Source organism: Saccoglossus kowalevskii, chromosome 3, assembly GCF_978046115.1.
Source record: "Saccoglossus kowalevskii chromosome 3, keSacKowa6.1, whole genome shotgun sequence".
Classification (NCBI taxonomy): Eukaryota; Metazoa; Hemichordata; class Enteropneusta; family Harrimaniidae; genus Saccoglossus; species Saccoglossus kowalevskii.
The window spans coordinates 12,363,943-12,385,905 of NC_140643.1; the positions used below are offsets into that span (position 1 = coordinate 12,363,943).

The 21,963-nt window shown below is 32.5% G+C and overlaps 1 protein-coding gene across 2 annotated transcripts in view; it reads left to right on the forward strand.

The window, feature by feature from the left end:
* Positions 1-2,165: 2,165 nt before the first annotated feature.
* The window catches only part of LOC100367557 (solute carrier family 60 member 1-like), a 107,034-nt gene continuing 87,236 nt past the window's right edge, over positions 2,166-21,963 (forward strand). For both annotated transcript variants that reach the window (XM_085496771.1, XM_085496772.1), the window contains exon 1: positions 2,166-2,661. In XM_085496771.1, coding sequence (XP_085352897.1) covers positions 2,306-2,661 — 356 coding nt within the window. In that variant the 5' untranslated portion in view covers positions 2,166-2,305. The remainder of the gene's footprint in view (positions 2,662-21,963) is intronic.

Genomic DNA, 21,963 nt, shown 5'->3' on the forward strand with positions numbered 1-21,963 from the left:
GTTCAATCGTGTTTTGGAAAAACCTATTTTTTCAACTTACAATAAACTGCAGACAATACGGACGTGCACGGAATACGCGACAAACGTAATTGGAAGTGGTATATATGATATTAGAAGTCGTATAACTGGTATTGGAAGTGTTATAACTGCATGGTATATATCATAAATTATGTTGTCATATAACTCACGCACAACAAAGAGTAACAAACCTTATTACCCTGCTAGTTGAAGGTGTCAAAAATAAGTCAGGTTTAATTAATCATTACATTGTGTAAATTGTAATTAATTGTCAATTAAATACGTGGTAATCCGTATGACATGTACAGTCTCATGCATTCGGTAGCGATAGAACATAAGGAGACATATGGCCAGGTGTGCACCGTTAACACAGCACATATCTACGGACTGCACATATTGACTCGAGCACATACATACATATCCGTTTTCGACATTGTTGTTTCATTTGTCAATTCATGTCGTCAACGTTCTCATCGCATGCATATTGCAAACAGGAAATGGATTTAACATTTAACATGATCATTTCAGGTTTACAAATTTTTACCTGAAAATATACAGCAAAGTATATAAGATAAAACTACTAGAATTACGTGATCTGAGTTTAAACGAACATCACCCACCCACCTCAGTACCGCTTAACCGCATGATTGAGAAAATCGTGTCTGTATATCTCGACCCTGAGGGCGCAATGTCGAATCGCAAAATAATAATAAAAAAAAAAAAATACGTGTGAGGAGAGGTGAGACGTGAGGTTCAGTATTAGCAAGCCAAAATACTTCGCTCATTCATGTGTAAATATGCGACAGGAAGCGTATTAAATTTCTTCCGATTTACAAGAATTACGAAAATGTATATGAACAGATGCCTTTTTGAAATTTATGAAGGCTGTATCCCAAGTGACTTTATATTCTTTCCCGCCCATCTGTGACTTACGTCACTTTGAGAATGCCTACAAAACTGACAGATAATGACTGGATGGCCTGGGGTGAATCTGTTTGGTCATCACACGACACGAATGAAATTAGTGGATAGCGTATCCAGGACTAGAACACATTTCTTTTTTATTATTTTTTTACGAGAAATATCGTCTTCAGGATTTGCAAGCTGTATTCACGGAGAGCCCCCGTCACGCAGTAATTGGCGTTTTAGTATAACTACCCCTAAAGGCAAAAACGCTGATTTTTCCGCGCTTATAGGGATTTACAATGGATAATCATATCACGCTGTCGTGTACGACGTCAGTATCGTCACATTTCACCACATACGAGACACTATCAAAAGCAATTACACTGGTTGTATGTAGTGTTTATCATGACCACCACGCAATATTATGGTGAGTCAGTAAAATATCATATTAACGTTTGAATGACGCAGTGATAACGAGTTAACGTTCTTAGGTAGTATTGATTTGATGTTACAGAGTAATATTGGTTTCATCTCGTCTTCCATTCCATTCGACTAAAAAGACGTTACCCCCCCCGGCTGGTATGCTTGACACTGAAAATAGAAATTTAATTGATAATCGGGCCTGAAACAAATTATTACAATGTCAAATAGACTCAAGATGAATTGCCAAAGACAACTATAAGTTATACAATAATAATAATTGAATTATCTATTTCACGAACAACATAAAATCACTAGTGATCCTAACAGAATCATTTTAGGAACATATTTTAAATTGAAATTTACCACATGATGCAGTTATAAAGAAAAACAAAAGCAAACAAAAAGATACAACATACTAAATAAAGGAAATAAAGTAACATACATGAGTATTTAAAAGTGAATGAAATCAGCAATAAAATATGTAAATTAGGAAGTATGAGGTGATTGTTCCAGGTCACCTTAGAATTTATTTCTCGCGGTTCTGATTATTATTAGTCTACGTGTGTGTATACGTGAATGACATTGCTGTCAATCTAAAAACTATTGGGAAACCGACAAGTTTACTCTTGGGATTGACAATTTCCCACTTCAGATCTATGTATACATATCAATCTCTCGCTCGTTTGAATTGAAGCGGTGTATCACATGAGAGAGCTCAGTACTGACGGATAATACCACGCCTACTTAGTAGTGCGCCACCCCCGCTCGAATATAGAATAGTCGACCAAAACATTAGAAAGCATGAATGTTTACACAATACGTTGTGTCGAGTTGGCAGCCTAAAGTTTGTTGATCGCGAGTGAGTGAATTTCTCTCACAGCTTCCGAAGATTTTATGTTTTTGACCAAGGTATTGCGTTGCTGATCCAACTACCGACTTCCAAACTACGCGGATCAGGATGTCAACTCCAGAAAATAAGCAGAAAACGTCGACAAATGGTTCCGCCGTTGACACCGGCGAGAGTGAGGGCAACAGGAACACCATGGACGTTGTATCGGCTTCTGGTGAGTCAACTGTTTCCAACAACGAGTCCGAAGTTACAGCAATGGAACTTTTCAAGGAAAATATGCAGGCCACGATCACTTACTGTAGTGTGTTCTGGAGTTTTGGCATGTGCGTAGCTTTGCTAGGCCCAACGTTGCTGGACCTGGGTTGCCTTACGAGTAGTCCGTTGGAAGAGATGACATGGGTGTTTTTTGCGCAGGCCTTGAGCACTCTCGTTGGTTCCATGCTGGGAGGCATTCTTATCGACAGGTAACGTTGCTTATCATTGCTTTTAACCACTCTAAATATCCAATAACATGTGTTACGATAGTAACTAGGGATAATACTATCATCACTTTTGATTCAAATCGCTATCTAAGGCGCGCTTCCTTTTAAATATGTATGAACGCATAAAAAAAACCTCCTCAACCGATAAACCTTTTAAATGGTGGAAGGCCCGGGAGTATCAGTACAGCGTATACCTGGGTTTCTGGTCACATGTATTAACTAAGATAACCATACATGAAACATTGAACATATCAACAAAATTCGATTCAGATCATTATTATCAAAATGATGTTCTACAATCACGTAGTTTGCTAATACTCTCGGAGTCTTAGTAAGAATGTCATGAGTGTATTGTCACAGAATGTACGTGTCGCTATTTTAAATTGGTTGAATAGAAAACGAATGAATATTTTATGAATTCAAATCTCTAGAGATATTTGGATTTGTCCACTTAATTAGTTGATTCTCAGATAAATCAGTGCTGCCCCACATTGATGACTATGCCAAGTTTAATTTCTTGAATGCCGTCATTTTTGCCACTAAAATTGTGGTTCAATATTTGTATGTATTTTGGACAAAATAAACTTAATAATTTCCCATTGTCCCATCATCATTAAAAAAAAAATTATGGAAAAAAATGTGCAAGACTGCAGAATTTGAAGGTTCTTAAAGGTTTAATGTTGTACATTGATAAATGGTTGCATTTTGTGATAATTTTTTTATGGTAAAAATTGTTAATTGGTTATAATCGTGACTGAAAATACTTAAAAGAATGTGTGGGCTGCTTATTGGAATCATTTTGTCCATTTTTACCTTGCCCTAATAATAATAATTGTCGTCATCGTCAACGGCGTCCAGCTGGAAGTAATGTTTGTCCTATCTTTTTCAAACCTGGAATTCTGAACAATCTTTGTAAATTCTAACTGCAGTTCAATTTTGGAGTTGCCGGCTGATAGGTTTTTGAAGATATTGATGAAAATTATTTGTAAAGAGTATAAAACTACTCGTTTCAGATGTGTCTGCTTGAATAGAAACCTAAAACCAAGAAGCTAAATGAATAATGATTAGATCAACTTGGGCATAGATCTTCAAATAAATACAATATATAAACTGAGAATATCAAAAGTTATAACCACTCTTTTTTTCTTTTTTTAAAACACAATAGTGTGATTGAATAATTCTGAATACAAAATACAGTAATTTTCACTACATTGCATTATATAATGTTTTCCACATGTGTGTTCTAGATTTCATATTTATATTCTAGGACTAAATTAAACTATAGTATATTTCAATGAACTAGAGGTAATACTGACCATGCACTATTCCTCACACATAAACAAAGCAAAAAAGTAAATAATAAATTTTTAGCTCCGCTGTCGACTTTGTCGAGCGGAGCTTATCATATGAGTGATTATCCGTCGTCGTCCGTGTCAATGTTTTACTTTTTCGACTTCTTCTTGAAAACTACAAGCCTGAATGCTTTGATACTTGGTGTATATGTACCTTGGGTAGACCTCTCTTAGGTTTGTTCATTTCATGTTGATATCTTCAATTCTCTAATTTTGGTTAATATTTTTGTCATTTTTGGTAAAAAGTGATATTTTCGACTTCTTGTTAAAAACCGCAAGTGCGATTGCTTTGATATTACATATATAGGTACTACATGTGGACCTCTCTCAGATTTGTTCATTTTGTAATGATATCTTTAATTCTCTAATTTTGGTGAATATTTTTGTCATTTTTTGTAAAAAGTGATATTTTCGACTTCTTGTTAAAAACCGCAAGTCCGATTGCTTTGATATTACATATATAGGTACTACATGTGGACCTCTCTCAGATTTGTTCATTTTGTAATGATATCTTTAATTCTCTAATTTTGGTGAATATTTTTGTCATTTTTTGTAAAAAGTGATATTTTCGACTTCTTGTTAAAAACCGCAAGTCCGATTGCTTTGATATTACATATATAGGTATTACATGTGGACCTCTCTGAGATTTGTTCATTTTGTAATGATATCTTTAATTCTCTAATTTTGGTGAATATTTTTGTCATTTTTGGTAAAAAGTGATATTTTCGACTTCTTGTCTCTACATATTGTTCATTTTCTAATGATGTCTTCAGTTCTTTAATTGAAATGTGCATTGCTAACAGCGGAGCTATCTCAGCTGATAGGCTGCTTGTTTTTAGTTGTGATTCTTTTACGTTAGTATTCAGCCAATCAGATTGCTAGATTCAGATTCTAACCATGTTAACATTTTTGTGATCACTGCAGACAGACAGACAGTTATTATGAAAAACCGATTCAACAGTTATATAAGTATAGCTAAAAAATTACAATTAAGCATTTCTGCCATTTTAAAACGGTATATTTTTGTCTTTGGATGTATTTTGTTCAATCGTACATTATGGGACCTTGACTTTATTTTTCCTCACAGATCAATTAAAAATGGCCGACTGGTGGCCATTTAGTTGTCTGTAATTCACTCAAGGTTGTTTCATTGAAGCGATCACTTACTTACTTTTATAGCAGGCTACCATCATGGGCAAGGTGTTCTATAGTTTAGCTATGTTTTGAGTATGTTTTCATGCAAAGCATACAGTCATGATGAGACAACTGAAACGGTAAAAATCAATTATATAAATCTCAATGACAAAAGGAGCTAGAGACAGTCACTTGTTTTTACTTTACATAAATTTTATGGTTGAATAAAACTCATTTTATTAATCCTTATGCACCGATTTGGCTGTCGATATCTCTAGTGAAAGTGTCAATTTACCACTTTAGGATTCATAATATTGACATGATTTGGTGTATCTAGCCATACAGGTTTCACAATCTTCCACAAAACCTTATATAAACAGCAAGTACCACAACATATAACATCAATATTTTTTTCCCAGATCATATTACAATAACAAGAATTAGAATAACCGTACTACAGCTGCAATATAACATTATTTTTTCCCAGATCAAACTAAATTTGTTAGAATTATATACATGCTTTAAATTATAACTTAATTTTTATATATATGTATATATTAAAACATTATTAATTTGCAAATCATGTGTTGTTTCCTGCATGAGCAGGAAAAATTAAAACTACTGTAAAATACTTTATTTTTGCTTGGAATTAATTTTTGCTATTTTCGCTGAAGGAATGATTCAGTGAAAATAAAATCAAGCGAATATTCTTTTTTTCCTATATTTTACATTTAACTTGTCAAAAATCAGTGAAAATAAAGTCCATACAAAACACCAAAAGGTCTTTTCAGCGAAAATTAATTCCAGCTAAAATAATGTATTTTACAGTAATTTTTTCACAGCATATTTTTCAAAGCAAAACATACATGTACAATGTATGGGCAAACATGACAGGGTGCAAATACAGGAAATTATTGTACAGCTTCCATGCTGTGTTTTGCTTAGTGTTTTATGATAACCATTTCAGCACTTGTCTGTATGTATATACCATAGCTACTTATTCTTGCTGTTTGTTTTGGTGTGGTTATTGTATAAAACTGTCATAATACCTCTGATTCCTAACTGTCATCCCATGGTAATGTTCATACATGCATTGTTGTACATGTAGTGTTGTAAGCTATTCTACCACGCTGGCAGTATATGTTGTTGATATTTGCACGGTCCTATGCTAGCACCATTATCATGTAGTTTTAGGCAAATTCAAATTTTACTACTGAACATGTTACTACACAAATACATGTATACAATGCCTTATGAGAGAGAACTTGATGGAAATATGTATATTATGGAAAAAATATTATCATACTGGATACTCAGTATATTAAATTTTAGTTTTTGTGAAATGTTTCAACAGTATTATTACTCGAGATACAGTATGAAGAAATAATCTAGCCTAGAAACCAACTCAAAAATGCAAATTTTCAATATTTTTCATGATATTTCTGAATCAAGTGTTTTGAAAAATTGTTCGATGACCCCAATTTTTCTTCATTTTCAGTATCCTGATGATGTTAATCCGTACTAATAAAAGTATGACGAAACCTAACATAGATCTTCAATTCACCTCAACCTCCTTAACTCAGTGTTAAATACAATTTTATAAAGTCAGAGCTACAACATATATATCATTTTCTTAATATTCAATATTTGTGAATATTATTGTCTTACCAAAATATTCCATCCAGCATACATGTATTATTTTTGCTTAAAAACAATATTTTTTAGCTCCACTGTCAACTAAAATCAAAAGAGTGGAGCTATTCATATTAATTGCCTGTTATCAGTAATAACAGAGGTACATTACTTGGGGTTTGTAACTACGGTGACATGATACCAAGATCCCGCCACAATCTCGCTCTCGCATAAGCGTTCCAACTCAGAAAAAATGCGAATGCGCATGCCCGAGGTAACTAGGATACTGGGATGTCCAGGTGGATCAAAATAGCTGCCCACGATATGATTGTTCCTTACAATTTTATTGAGTGTCAAGAAATAAACATCTGTGATATTTGCTGATTTGCATAATCACCACCTTTGTGCCAGAGTTGAATGGAGTCGAGACACCTATTGAATTTTGTCAAAAGTTATATGTATATATATGGAACTGTGTAGAGACATTTCTCATCGTAAGCAAGCTTTATTGATTATATGCAAAACATACGCCAAAGTTCCAAAAATATTTTTTTTTCAAGTATTCTCATCCTCTTTTTGAGTGTGTTCGACGGAGTGTTCAGATTTTCACATCATGATAACATTATTCAAATGAAAGAGGCGTTTCAGTCTTATTATAATAATGATTGAATATGCATAATACATAATAATTTTTTGTTTATAAGCACTTGTGTTGGAATTATGCTCTTAAACAGTACGTAATTTGAGAATACAGTACGTATTTCAGTTTCTTTGAGTTGCAGTGATGTTATATAATGGAAATGAAAAAAAAATATTTGTAGTCATTATAGAATATTTTCTTTTATGTATTTGCACCATGACTTAATCCTCTAAAATGAATTTCAACAGCCGCTACTTACTCCAACAAAAGGACATTTTTACATTGGATTAGGAGATCATTACACATTTATAAACAATGAATACAATAATTCTTACATAGAACTTTATGCTTTGTATAAAAAAAACATTAATACACTAATAAGCTGGCAAATGTGACCAACAACATTTGACCTTTGACACAAACACATGTGTGTATGCATATGTATCTGCACTTTAAACACAAGATTTTCCAGAAATTTGGCTAAATTATTACTGGCAATTCGAAAGTTCAAAGAGCAAAAATTGAGTTATCTGAACTATTTTTTGAATTAGGAACCTTAGTTGTATATTCATCCAATTTTACACTTTTGTTTCTCAAGAACAATCTAGAGATTTTAATGAAACTTGGTACAATATATTATTGTTCTCAGATAATCCACATGCCAGAATAGGTTCGGGTCTCAATCTGTGCATATTAATCATCTAATTTGCATAAATGAGCTTATTGTCTATAAATAATTTTAATGAAAATTTCCATAAATTTGCCTATTTTTTGCTCCTCCACAGATACATATGTGCTCTGAGGTAATCCACAGATGAAATAGTTTTTGGTTTCAATCTGTGCATATTAATTATCTAATTTGCATAAACTAGTCTATTGTCTATGAAAACTAATCTTCAGATTATGAAACTATATATAAAAACTAAATATGTGCTCAGGGATGATCCATAAATATGACTAGATTTGGGTTTAACTTGCATATTAATTTTCTAATTACATTAAATAGCCAACTTTCAATTGTTTCACAGATATCTTGAATAACACCAGATTTCAATGAGAATTGTATTATACATCTACATGTAGGTGTTCTGTTAAATTTCTGATATCTCAATAATCATTTATCTGATTTAAATTAAACTTAGTGCACCGTGACAAACCACGGACAGCAGACCACAAATGTACAATCAAAATTTATTCCTTTTTTCTGTTTTTGTTAGTGTTATAAATATAAATACTGCAGATCAGATTGCTTCCACATTGTGTATCTCTATGTGCAGTCGTATCTTAATTGCTATTTTTTTGATTAAAAGGCTAATCTTAAATTTTTAATTAATTTTCCCAATTTCTACTTCATATGCCTCCAATACCCTCAGCACAAGAGTTTTTTGTTGTTCTTTCTTTGATTTTGATATTGTTTTCAGACATACATTTTTCATTTTCTGCCTATTACCCCGCTGAATTATAAAATTAATTATTTCAGAAATTAATTTCAAGCTTCTATTCAGTTCCCTACCTCATGATACGATTTGTCAGAATGCATTTGTCTGCTAAATCAAACGAGAAATTATTTCTTCAACAGGTTGGTGATTAATTTTGGTAAATTACAGCAACACTAAATAAATTGGAATGAAGGAAATGGCATTCTGTAATTTGATTTCAGCTAGAATTTCAAGCATAATTAACTTTTGATTGGAATTTCAATTTTAATGTGTTATAATTTGTGTAATTGTTGCTTTCTTTCAATCACATTATTGGATGTTGAGGTAGATTTTGCACAAAATCCACTGTGTTAATTTCTTGTTATACTTTATATCAGCTGCAATGTTGGCCTTGTAATACTCAAAAAAATAATTAACATTGATCAGGAGTTCCTGAGAAAGACGACATGCTAATTTAATAGTCATCTCCATAGTGACTGAATACTTTGTGTGAAAAAATACCATTTTAATACCTCGATTGGCACTTCTGATATAAATCTTAGGGAGAACTTATTTCTATTATTAAATTGAATGCGGAGGGGAGTTGGCAGGGGTATTAAGAAGAGGAGCTCATGGAAGTATAATCTTAGCAATCCTTGTACTGTATAGTGTTGGTTTATGCCTACAATTTGAAGCAGTCTCGCAAATTCTGGCAGCTTTCCCTGCCTTATGTTTGATGCTCGAACCCAGCAAATGAGTGAACACAGGGTAGTATATCAGTTCACATGGCCTTTACTTTTCACATGATATCAATCCACAAACCAAAGAATAGTGATTTGCTACAATTTGATATAGATAACCAAAAAGACTGAGAAATTCTAATTTTATATTGCTACATCAAATGATAGTTTTTACTAATTAATTAATATGGTACAGTAAAATGTAGCGTCAAAATATGTTGAAGGTTGTGCAGTTGCAGTTATGGTCGCCAACGGTTTTTGCTAATCGTCAAAATCACACATTTTACTACATCTTTTCAACATAATGTGTTTTAGCATCACATACTTGTACCTCATGTTGGGTGCCAAGAAATAAACATGTATAGATATTTGCTAATTTACGTAATCACCAGCAGTGCGGCAGTGATTAATTGATGTTAATTGCTCGGAATTTATTGATTACAAATTTCAACTTTGTAGAAATGTTTTTTTCCAACATGCTGTATGAATGCATATGATGTTATTTAATTATAAAACACCATAGTCTTTTAGCCTCCATCACAAGAAGAACAGTGACATTTCCCACAATGCATTGCACTATCAAACTTACTATGGTGACCATGGCTGATGGAAACTGAATTAACCCTAGCTCTTATTGTCTGCCACCAGCACCTCTACAGTTGCAAGAACAGAATTTGGTTGTGGACGCATTACTTGTGGACATGCTGCTTCAATTTCACTCCTATCAAAACTCATACCCTTCTCATCGCTGCCATTTTGTTTTTAAGAGAAAACACAATGCAGTGTGGGTAAAACTATTGTTGGTCAATAACAAATCAAAACATGCATAGCACTCAGACTGTGGCACTTAAGATGTTAACCATACCATATCAGAGATATTTCATATTGAATGTCATAGCTGTGAATGATGTAGATGGTGAAAAAAAAATTTTTGTTTGAATGTAAATTATTTTTCCAGCTGTCTATGTTGATGTTTATTTACTTGCATTTCCATAGTCTGTAAAAAAACAATTTGTAGGAAAAAAAACCTATTGTTCTCATCATTGCAAGTTTGTTACATGTATGCAGATTTATGGTAAAATGCAATTTGCATAATATGATACAGTATGTTCTTTGTACACAGTCTCTTGTTTGTACCTTGTTTCTAATGAATAAAATTAAAAGTGTAATCACTATTAGTGAATTTCAAAACATACTTAAATAATGAAATAAATTGAATGTTAAAAATCTACCTTTTTCTCCTTTTAAATCAACACAGCATTTATATTCTAGGTGGAATTAGCTATTCATACAAAAATGCAGGTAATCTTGGGCTAGAAATATTTTGGGCCCAGACTATCTCTCCGTCATAGAATTATTGGAATTAGGCAATTTTTTTAAAAAGTAGAATATTTGTTGAGAAAAGTGGAATGATTTATTATTTTAGCTTAGTTAATGCAACGGCATTATTTGCTAGGATAACCCAGCAGCATAGTTTCACAAATTGTTAGGTCTGGCATACAGTGATTTTTAATGTACACTGACTCCAGCCACGTGTACATCACATGGGACCAACAGCTTTATGCCCCCTCTGACTCCAGACACCATTCTGTATCTATGAATACATTGAAAGTACCGGGTAATCTTTATTTCACGACAGGGACAGCTGACTATAAACCAACATTCTCTGTTTTTGCTGCCGACAGTCATGCTAAACATCAAGTCAGTTTCTTCTTGAATTGTTTTAACAAGATGAAGTGTTTTACAATCTATAACAAGATTTATTAGGTGTACTGCTTTTGTTTTAGTTTATAGCCACTACTTATGATGTAATTTCCTGTGTATGAGTGCAATGCATGATGGGTAGAATGACTGATCAATTATTACCTACTGTAAAATACTTTATTTTTAACTGGAATTAATTTTCGCTGAAAAAAAAGACTTTTTGGGTGTTTTGTATGGAATTAATTTTCACTTCTTTTTTGGTGATTTGAATGTAAATATATGAAAAAAGGTTTATTTTCACTGAATCATCACTTCAGCGAAAATAAAATCCAAGGGAAAATAAAGTATTTTACAGTATATTTTTTTTTAGAAATTCTATACTATTCCTATACCATTATTATAATAAGGAGTGTTAAATCTCTCCACTGTATTTAAACAGAGATTTTAGAACGAGCTGTTCAATTTAACCCTGAAAAGTTATTTTCAATAAACTGCATTCTATTATACACTATACATAGTGAACCATGTTTGTGATTTACTAGTTTTGTGCTATTAAATTTACAATGTTCACTTCACTATGTACTCATTTTAAAGAAGTACTGTAAAAGAATTAATTATTCACTGGGTTTTAATTTTGCTTATTTCGCTGACTGGAAAATGCGCTAAATTAAAACACAGTGAATATGTAAAATTTAGCATAGAACACCACATCTAAATGACGAAACCGTGAATTTAAAACCCACTGAATATGCCTGAAATGGTAAATCAGCTAAATTTAAACCCAGTGAAAATTAGTCATTTTACAGTATATGATTTTTTTTTTACAATTTTTTTTCATGTCATAGCATCCTGAAATCGCAAACAGTTTCTAGCAGTGAAAATTAAACCGTTTAAAGTATGTAAAAACTGGTTGAAATGCAGCTCACACACATGCCGTTAAACAGTGGGTAGAAACAACAATATGGTGCCACATGTATTGGTAACCCGTCTGTTAGTCGTATTGAACACAGTTTAAATAGCTACTGCATATCTACATGTGTTGAATTATAATAGATTTAAAGAGACAAAATTGAAATATTATAGTTGTCTTATGTATCTGAAGTACAAATCCTCTATCATTCATTTGTATCGTATTCATATTTTGTGGGGCTGCCAGTGTCAGGTCATCCAGTTACAGGTGTTCATGATGTTTCGGCCAATAATAGAATTGCTACATAATTAAATGGACCATTGCACACAGTCCTGACGCCTATTGTATCCATCTGCACGCACGCACGCACACACACACACACACATACACACACACACACACACGCATTGGTAGCTGAAATATGTATATACATGTATATATACACTGTCAATTTTTTTTTTTTTAAGGCAATTTGAACGTTTGCTTTTCTATTTCTTATTAAATTGAGTGCAGTGGGGTTGGGAGAAGGGTTAAAATTTGAAACAGAGTTGCAAAATCTGGCAGCTATTTATGCTTTTTATGCTCAACACCCAGACATTTATGTGATTCAAATCTACTGATAGGGATAAACTAACATTATACAGTGAAAGGATTCCTGCCTTTGACCCGCACATCACTTATTCTCTCTCGGTCATCCCTGATCATGTTTGCGATGTAATTAGTAAGATTCCTCTATACTGTCTTATAGTCTTCACGCAGCCCATTAATTAATTGAAATTTATCCATGATCTAATACCTGAACAATTCAGTTTCAATTTATACTATGTATGAATGATTTCTAAAAGAAATCTGTTAAAAATTCATTTGTGTTATACCTCTCATCTTCTTTTGTAATCTGTGTTATACGTTATGGTTATTGAACAAACATCTGTTGCACTTTATATTTCTCTGTACAAATCTCTGTCTTTTTACTGGAGGTTTAAATGATATGTATATTGTACATTCTTTGTGTAGCATATTTTGTCTATCAAAACTCATCTCTAGTCATCTACTCATAGTTCTGTACATATTTCCTCTATCAAAACTCATCTCGTCATCTACTCATAGTTCAGTGCATATTTTTTCTATCAAAACTCATCTCTAGTCATCTACTCATAGTTCAGTGCATATTTTCTCTATCAAAACTCATCTCTAGTTATCTACTCATAGTTCAGTGCATATTTTCTCTATCAAAACTCATCTCTAGTTATCTACTCATAGTTCAGTGCATATTTTCTCTATCAAAACTCATCTCTAGTCATCTACTCATAGTTCTGTACATATTTTCTCTATCAAAACTCATCTCGTCATCTACTCATAGTTCAGTGCATGTTTTCTCTATCAAAACTCATCTCGTCATCTACTCATAGTTCAGTGCATATTTTCTCTATCAAAACTCATCTCTAGTTATCTACTCATAGTTCTGTACATATTTTCTCTATCAAAACTCATCTCTAGTCATCTACTCATAGTTCTGTACATATTTTCTCCATCAAAACTCATCTCGTTATTCATAGTTCATAGTTCAGTGCATATTTTCTCTATCAAAACTCATCTCTAGTCATCTACTCATAGTTCAGTGCATATTTTCTCTATCAAAACTCATCTCGTCATCTACTCATAGTTCTGTACATATTTTCTCTATCAACACTCATCTCTCGTCATCTACTCATAGTTCTGTACATATTTTCTCTATCAAAACTCATCTCGTCATCTACTCATAGTTCTGTACATATTTTCTCTATCAAAACTCATCTCTCGTCATCTACTCATAGTTCAGTGCATATTTTCTCTATCAAAACTCATCTCTAGTCATCTACTCATAGTTCAGTGCATATTTTCTCTATCAAAACTCATCTCGTCATCTACTCATAGTTCAGTGCATATTTTCTCTATCAAAACTCATATCGTCATCTACTCATAGTTCTGTACATATTTTCTCTATCAAAACTCATCTCTAGTTATCTACTCATAGTTCTGTACATATTTTCTCTATCAAAACTCATCTCGTCATCTACTCATAGTTCTGTACATATTTTCTCTATCAAAACTCATCTCGTCATCTACTCATAGTTCAGTGCATATTTTCTCTATCAAAACTCATCTCGTCATCTACTCATAGTTCAGTGCATATTTTCTCTATCAAAACTCATCTCTCGTCATCTACTCATAGTTCAGTGCATATTTTCTCTATCAAAACTCATCTCGTCATCTACTCATAGTTCTGTACATATTTTCTCTATCAAAACTCATCTCTCGTCATCTACTCATAGTTCTGTGCATATTTTCTCTATCAAAACTCATCTCGTTATCTACTCAGTTCTGTACATATTTTCTCTATCAAACCTCATCTCGTCATCTACTCATAGTTCTGTACATATTTTCTCTATCAAAACTCATCTCTAGTTATCTACTCATAGTTCAGTGCATATTTTCTCTATCAAAACTCATCTCTAGTCATCTACTCATAGTTCTGTACATATTTTCTCTATCAAAACTCATCTCTAGTTATCTACTCATAGTTCTGTACATATTTTCTCTATCAAAACTCATCTCTCGTCATCTACTCATAGTTCTGTACATATTTTCTCTATCAAAACTCATCTCGTCATCTACTCATAGTTCAGTGCATATTTTCTCTATCAAAACTCATCTCGTCATCTACTCATAGTTCTGTACATATTTTCTCTATCAAAACTCATCTCTCGTCATCTACTCATAGTTCTGTACATATTTTCTCTTTCAAAACTTATCTCGTCATCTACTCATAGTTCTGTACATATTTTCTCTATCAAAACTCATCTCTCGTGATCTACTCATAGTTCTGTACATATTTTCTCTATCAAAACTCATATTTTCTCTATCAAAACTCATCTCTAGTCATCTACTCATAGTTCTGTACATATTTTCTCTAACAAAACTCATCTCGTCATCTACTCATAGTTCTGTACATATTTTCTCTATCAAAACTCATCTCTCGTCATCTACTCATAGTTCAGTGCATATTTTCTCTATCAAAACTCATCTCGTCATCTACTCATAGTTCAGTGCATATTTTCTCTATCAAAACTCATCTCTAGTCATCTACTCATAGTTCAGTGCATATTTTCTTTATCAACAACGTTATAAACAAGCCATGCATGGCACAGTCCCCGTTAGTTATCAAATTTAAGATGTATAGTTTTGTTTTATATAGTAATATAGCTGGAATATAACCATGTCAGGAATATGATTTTTTTAACATTAAAATGATTGACATTTGTATCTGATCGTCAAACAAGTACTTGTCCATATTGAGAGATATTGCTCATTCATCAAAATCAGCCGTTTTGAATACATGTATATATATATATATATAACATGTTGTATAATGAATATATAAAATTTAAATATATAAGTCAAAGCATTTAAGAGATATGGCTCTAGAAGAATAATCATTAAAACAAAATGACCGCCAGTCAGCCATTTTGAATCCAATCTGAAAAATAAAATGACGTTTCATCAGGTACCCGTAATGTCTAATGTATGTACCAAGTTTGAACGAAATCCATCCATAAATGCCAGAAATGCTTGATATTTGATGATTTTTTTAGCACAAAAATTACCACCATTTGGCCATTTTGAATAGGATCGTCAAACCAATATATCTGTCTATGTATAATGAATATTTAAAATTTGAACATAATCAGTCAAAACAAGTTGGAGTTTTGGTTCCAGAAGCCCATTCATTAAAACAAAATGGCCGCCAATTGGCCATTTTTAATGTTATCTGGAAAACAAAATTATTTGCATCAAGGTCCCATAATGTCTAATGTATATATCAAGTTTGAACAAAATCCATCTGTAAACAGATCGTGAAACAAATTGATGAGCATATGTATAATATCATGTATGATGTATGTGTGTATTTTTAAGATACAGTTCCGCACGCAAGCACGGGCACACGGAGGTCAAAACATAAGTCCCCGTTTTCGGGGACTACCGTACTTCCCTGAGTATAAGCCCAGGGGCCTGAACATGTAACATCGGAAAAAATAAGGGTGGGCTTATACTCGAGGACCACCTCAGAAAAAATAATGTTTTGGTGCGTTTAAAACTGTAACCATCTTCCTAGCCTCGAAACATTATCCAAATTACATTTTTCGTTCACAGCGCCGGTCTCGGGGGAATATTACGTCTTTTTGAGAAAACAAAAATGCGAAATGAGCCGTCATTGATTTCAACGACGTTTTTTTATAATGAAGAAACAAATATGAACAAAAAACAATAAATTTATTACAATACGGTTCACATACCGTCTGTATTTACATACAGTGCAAAAATGGATAGGGTCTGTGGGAAAATGGTTGAAGGCAAGGTCGTACTCAAACTCTCGATACAAAGGTATTTCCGCCATGGTTTCATCATAATTTGACCTGAACAACTTCCTTTGACCTAACAGGTCACATCTTTCGTTAACCAATGAAAATGCTCTGTCGAAGTTTTCCGATTATTGACGAAGTATTTTTATCAACGCAATGCGGAAGTGTATTTAATACCGCGATGTTAAAGTGCGATCTGTTAACACTGATTTTGACAAAAAACTGTGATTTTTTCCCTAAAAGCTGTTGATTCGCAATTTTCGAAAGGTGAACTGAGGATGAGGGAAGTATTTAAACCTTTTACGGCCGCCAACAAGTCATGTCGAAGAATAGTTTGCTCCTTCACACCCCATTCACGATAGTCTCAATGGACGCGATTATTCGGAAACGTAAATGATGATAGTGACCAGGTTTCACGACTTGACGATCACATTTTTGCCGTTTGGAAAACCACTACTCAAAAGTAATATGGATTACTTCAGTATTGCAACATCAGGGTTTATCCCGAGTAAATAACAGAATAGAAAACATGTACGTTCGCCTGCCGTGCACTCTGAAATTAATGCGAGTTTTCTTGTAAAAGCTGGAACCAAACTATCGTACCAATCATGATTTTAATGCAATGAAATACACTTTTTACACACATATTTTAATAAATGTCATCGACGCCCGGCAAAAACACCCTCGGCCTATACTCAGGGATGCCCTCAACTCGTTAAATGTCCAAAAACAGAGGGGTGGGCTTATACTCGGGGAGGGGCTTATACTCGGGGAAGTACGGTAATAAGCAATAATAAAAATTAATAAAATATGGAAATTAAAAAAAAAAATTGAACCTTTAATATTTACATGTACATCTATTTTTAATCAAGTGGTAGAACCCTGGTTTTGTTTTAAAAAATCTGTAAGAATGACAGTTTTTAACACACATTCTGCCTGTCATGTCTGTTTTCTATATGCACACCAATACTTTTTGTCGAGGCTAACATGTTTTTTTTTTTTTTCAATATCATTTTCTGAAATATTATTAATAAATATTTTCTTGATTTTAAGTTAGATAGCTGGCAATGAGTAAATAATACATGTGTAATAAAAATAATGAATAATTGTGCTTGATATTATCTTGTTCCATAACTCATAAAAATAACAAGTAATATGTCATACAGATTTACAGATATCAAATTAGATTTTCAGGTTAATTTTTAATAAAATTGATATTGTCTTTTTAATTATTCATAAGATACAGACTACAATAGAAAACACATTCTTCTATTGTTATTAGTTATATCGATTTCTTATCATTGGACGAAATATTATATGTGTTAATTTTTTTATTACATACATGTATTTTAATACTGCAGTATTCAGTTACAGGCTTGCTTGCTGAGTAATATTGATATTAACTTCAAAAATATTCAAATGAGACTCAAAAATGAGTTTTTTTTAATGCTTGGTTTTTTTGGTATTCATTGCATAGCTTGGATTACAAAAGTATATTTTAGTACTTTATAATTTTTGTCTTATTACTGTGAACCATTAAAGTTTCCTACTAGAAATGTTTGTAATTTGTGTGGTTGCTGAGTGGTTTTGTTAAAGTCACTGTCTAAATACTACAACACAAAAAGCACTCGCACAAGTTTGTCCATTTTTTTTAATGTTGATTATGAAATTATGCAAATTTTGGAAAAAAATAAGAAAAAATTACTGCTTCAATATTTTGATTTTGTCCTGACTTACTAGAAGATTATTGGTCCAATCAAAATACTAAACATACAGTATTTGGGAAACTTGGGTCTAATAGGGATGATTTCTGTGTGCAGTCTTCTGTATATAAGCAAGTAACCATATCTTAGTGATGTAAATTGGTTTAATGGACACATTAACACTGTCAATATTGTTTTGATCTCTGGTCATTATTCAATCAACCAATCAGTCATTTTCTATTGATTAGTCAGTCAATCAATTCTTTGGGATTATGATGCTAAATTGGAGATAAAATATACAATAACTAAAATACATGGCGCAGTGAAATAAACCTGCTAATGTACACTTGTATTTCACCAGAACAGGTTTCAGTGTGAGAACAGTATAGGGTGAGATCAGTGCCAAAATTATTTTTATTTGCTTTATTTGAGTGTTTTCTTCTGCATATCATCATTAAGTTGACATTTTTATATTGTCTTTGCATTAGGTTGGCATTGTCTTGATATTTTTATATTGTCTTTGCAATAGGTTGGCATTTTCTTGACATTTTTGATATTGTACCGTACTTGACCGCATTAGCGCCCAGGGGCCTCAACTCAGAAAATTTTTAGGGGTGGGCGCTTACCCGAGCACCCCCCTCGAAAAAGAGTGCAAATGAAAATTTGTATTCATCAAGTGACAAATTACGTCTTTGAGGGAAAATCAAATTACTAAATTAGTTGCGTCGTCATTGATTTTCACAATGAAGAAACAGAAATGATCACAAAAAATACGCACATTTTATTACAATATTAATTACGTGCCACCATAATTTACTGAATTAAAAACATTTGAGTCTGTTGGAACACAGTCAAAGTCAAAATTGTCATATTATTTCCACCATGATGCATTTGCAGATTTGACCTACAGCAGCGTCCCTTGACCTAATGGGTCAAGTTGGTTATTAACTAATCAGAATGCTGTATTTGACTGCCGTAATTCTTCGTAAATTCCCGAAGATTTTACGCTAACGCAATGCGGAAGTGAATTATCGATGTCGAAGTACGATCTGTTGGAATTGATTTCAGTGAATAAACGACATGGTTTTTCCAAAAAAACTAGTAACTAGCCATTTTTGAGAGGTAAACTGAATATGGCATGAAATATTTATCGCATTTTACTTTGATTAACAGGTCATTGTCGACGCGTAGTTTACACATGGTTACAGTGTTCTACGCATTCACAACATGTTCACAGCGGTCGATATCCTAGCTGTATCATATAAAAAAGATTACCAAGATTCGTTACGCAAGACCAAGTTTTAAATTAGTTACATTTTGAAGGGGTGGGCGCTTTGCCGAATGTGACCCCAAATATAAAAATTGCCCAAAAGTGGGGATGGGCACTTGCCCGATCATGGGCGCTAACGCGGTCGAGTACGGTATTTGCATTAGGTTGGCATTTTCTTGACATTTTTGATATTGTATTTGCATTAGGTTGGTATTGTCTTGATATTTTTATATTGTCTTTACATTAGGTTGGTATTGTCTTGATATTTTTATATTGTATTTGCATTAGGTTGGTATTGTCTTGATATTTTTATATTGTCTTTGAGTTAGGTTGGCATTGTCTTGATATTTTTATATTGTCTTTGCATTAGGTTGGTATTGTCTTGATATTTTTATATTGTCTTTACATTAGGTTGGTATTGTCTTGATATTTTTATATTGTCTTTACATTAGGTTGGCATTTTCTTGACATTTTTGATATTGTATTTGCATTAGGTTGGTATTGTCTTGACATTTTTATATTGTATTTGCATTAGGTTGGTATTGTCTTGACATTTTTTTATTGTCTTTACATTAGGTTGGTATTGTCTTGACATTTTTTTATTGTCTTTGCATTAGGTTGGCATTTTCTTGACATTTTTCTGTTGTCTTTGCATTAGGTTGGTATTGTCTTGACATTTGTATGTTGTCTTTGCATTAGGTTGGCATTGTCTTGATATTTTTATATTGTCTTTGAGTTAGGTTGGCATTGTCTTGACATTTTTATATTGTATTTACATTAGGTTGGTATTGTCTTGACATTTTTATATTGTCTTTGCATTAGGTTGGCATTGTCTTGACATTTTTATATTGTCTTTGCATTAGGTTGGTATTGTCTTGACATTTGTATGTTGTCTTTGCATTAGGTTGGCATTGTCTTGATATTTTTATATTGTCTTTGAGTTAGGTTGGTATTGTCTTGACATTTTTATATTGTCTTTGCATTAGGTTGGTATTGTCTTGACATTTTTATATTGTCTTTGCATTAGGTTGGTATTGTCTTGATATTTTTATATTGTCTTTGCATTAGGTTGGTATTGTCTTGACATTTTTATATTGTCTTTACATTAGGTTGGTATTGTCTTGATATTTTTATATTGTATTTGCATTAGGTTGGTATTGTCTTGATATTTTTATATTGTCTTTGAGTTAGGTTGGCATTGTCTTGATATTTTTATATTGTCTTTGCATTAGGTTGGTATTGTCTTGATATTTTTATATTGTCTTTACATTAGGTTGGCATTTTCTTGACATTTTTGATATTGTATTTGCATTAGGTTGGTATTGTCTTGATATTTTTATATTGTCTTTGCATTAGGTTGGTATTGTCTTGATATTTTTATATTGTCTTTGCATTAGGTTGGTATTGTCTTGACATTTTTATATTGTCTTTACATTAGGTTGGTATTGTCTTGATATTTTTATATTGTATTTGCATTAGGTTGGTATTGTCTTGATATTTTTATATTGTCTTTGAGTTAGGTTGGCATTGTCTTGATATTTTTATATTGTCTTTGCATTAGGTTGGTATTGTCTTGATATTTTTATATTGTCTTTACATTAGGTTGGCATTTTCTTGACATTTTTGATATTGTATTTGCATTAGGTTGGTATTGTCTTGACATTTTTATATTGTATTTGCATTAGGTTGGTATTGTCTTGACATTTTTTTATTGTCTTTACATTAGGTTGGTATTGTCTTGACATTTTTTTATTGTCTTTGCATTAGGTTGGCATTTTCTTGACATTTTTCTGTTGTCTTTGCATTAGGTTGGTATTGTCTTGACATTTGTATGTTGTCTTTGCATTAGGTTGGCATTGTCTTGATATTTTTATATTGTCTTTGAGTTAGGTTGGCATTGTCTTGACATTTTTATATTGTATTTACATTAGGTTGGTATTGTCTTGACATTTTTATATTGTCTTTGCATTAGGTTGGCATTGTCTTGACATTTTTATATTGTCTTTGCATTAGGTTGGTATTGTCTTGACATTTGTATGTTGTCTTTGCATTAGGTTGGTATTGTCTTGACATTTTTATATTGTCTTTGCATTAGGTTGGTATTGTCTTGATATTTTTATATTGTCTTTGCATTAGGTTGGTATTGTCTTGACATTCTTATATTGTCTTTGCATTAGGTTGGCATTGTCTTGACATTTTTATATTGTCTTTGCATTAGGTTGGCATTGTCTTGATATTTTTATATTGTCTTTGTATTAGGTTGGTATTGTCTTGACATTTTTATATTGTCTTTGTATTAGGTTGGTATTGTCTTGATATTTTTATATTGTCTTTGCATTAGGTTGGTATTGTCTTGACATTTTTATATTGTCAATGCATTA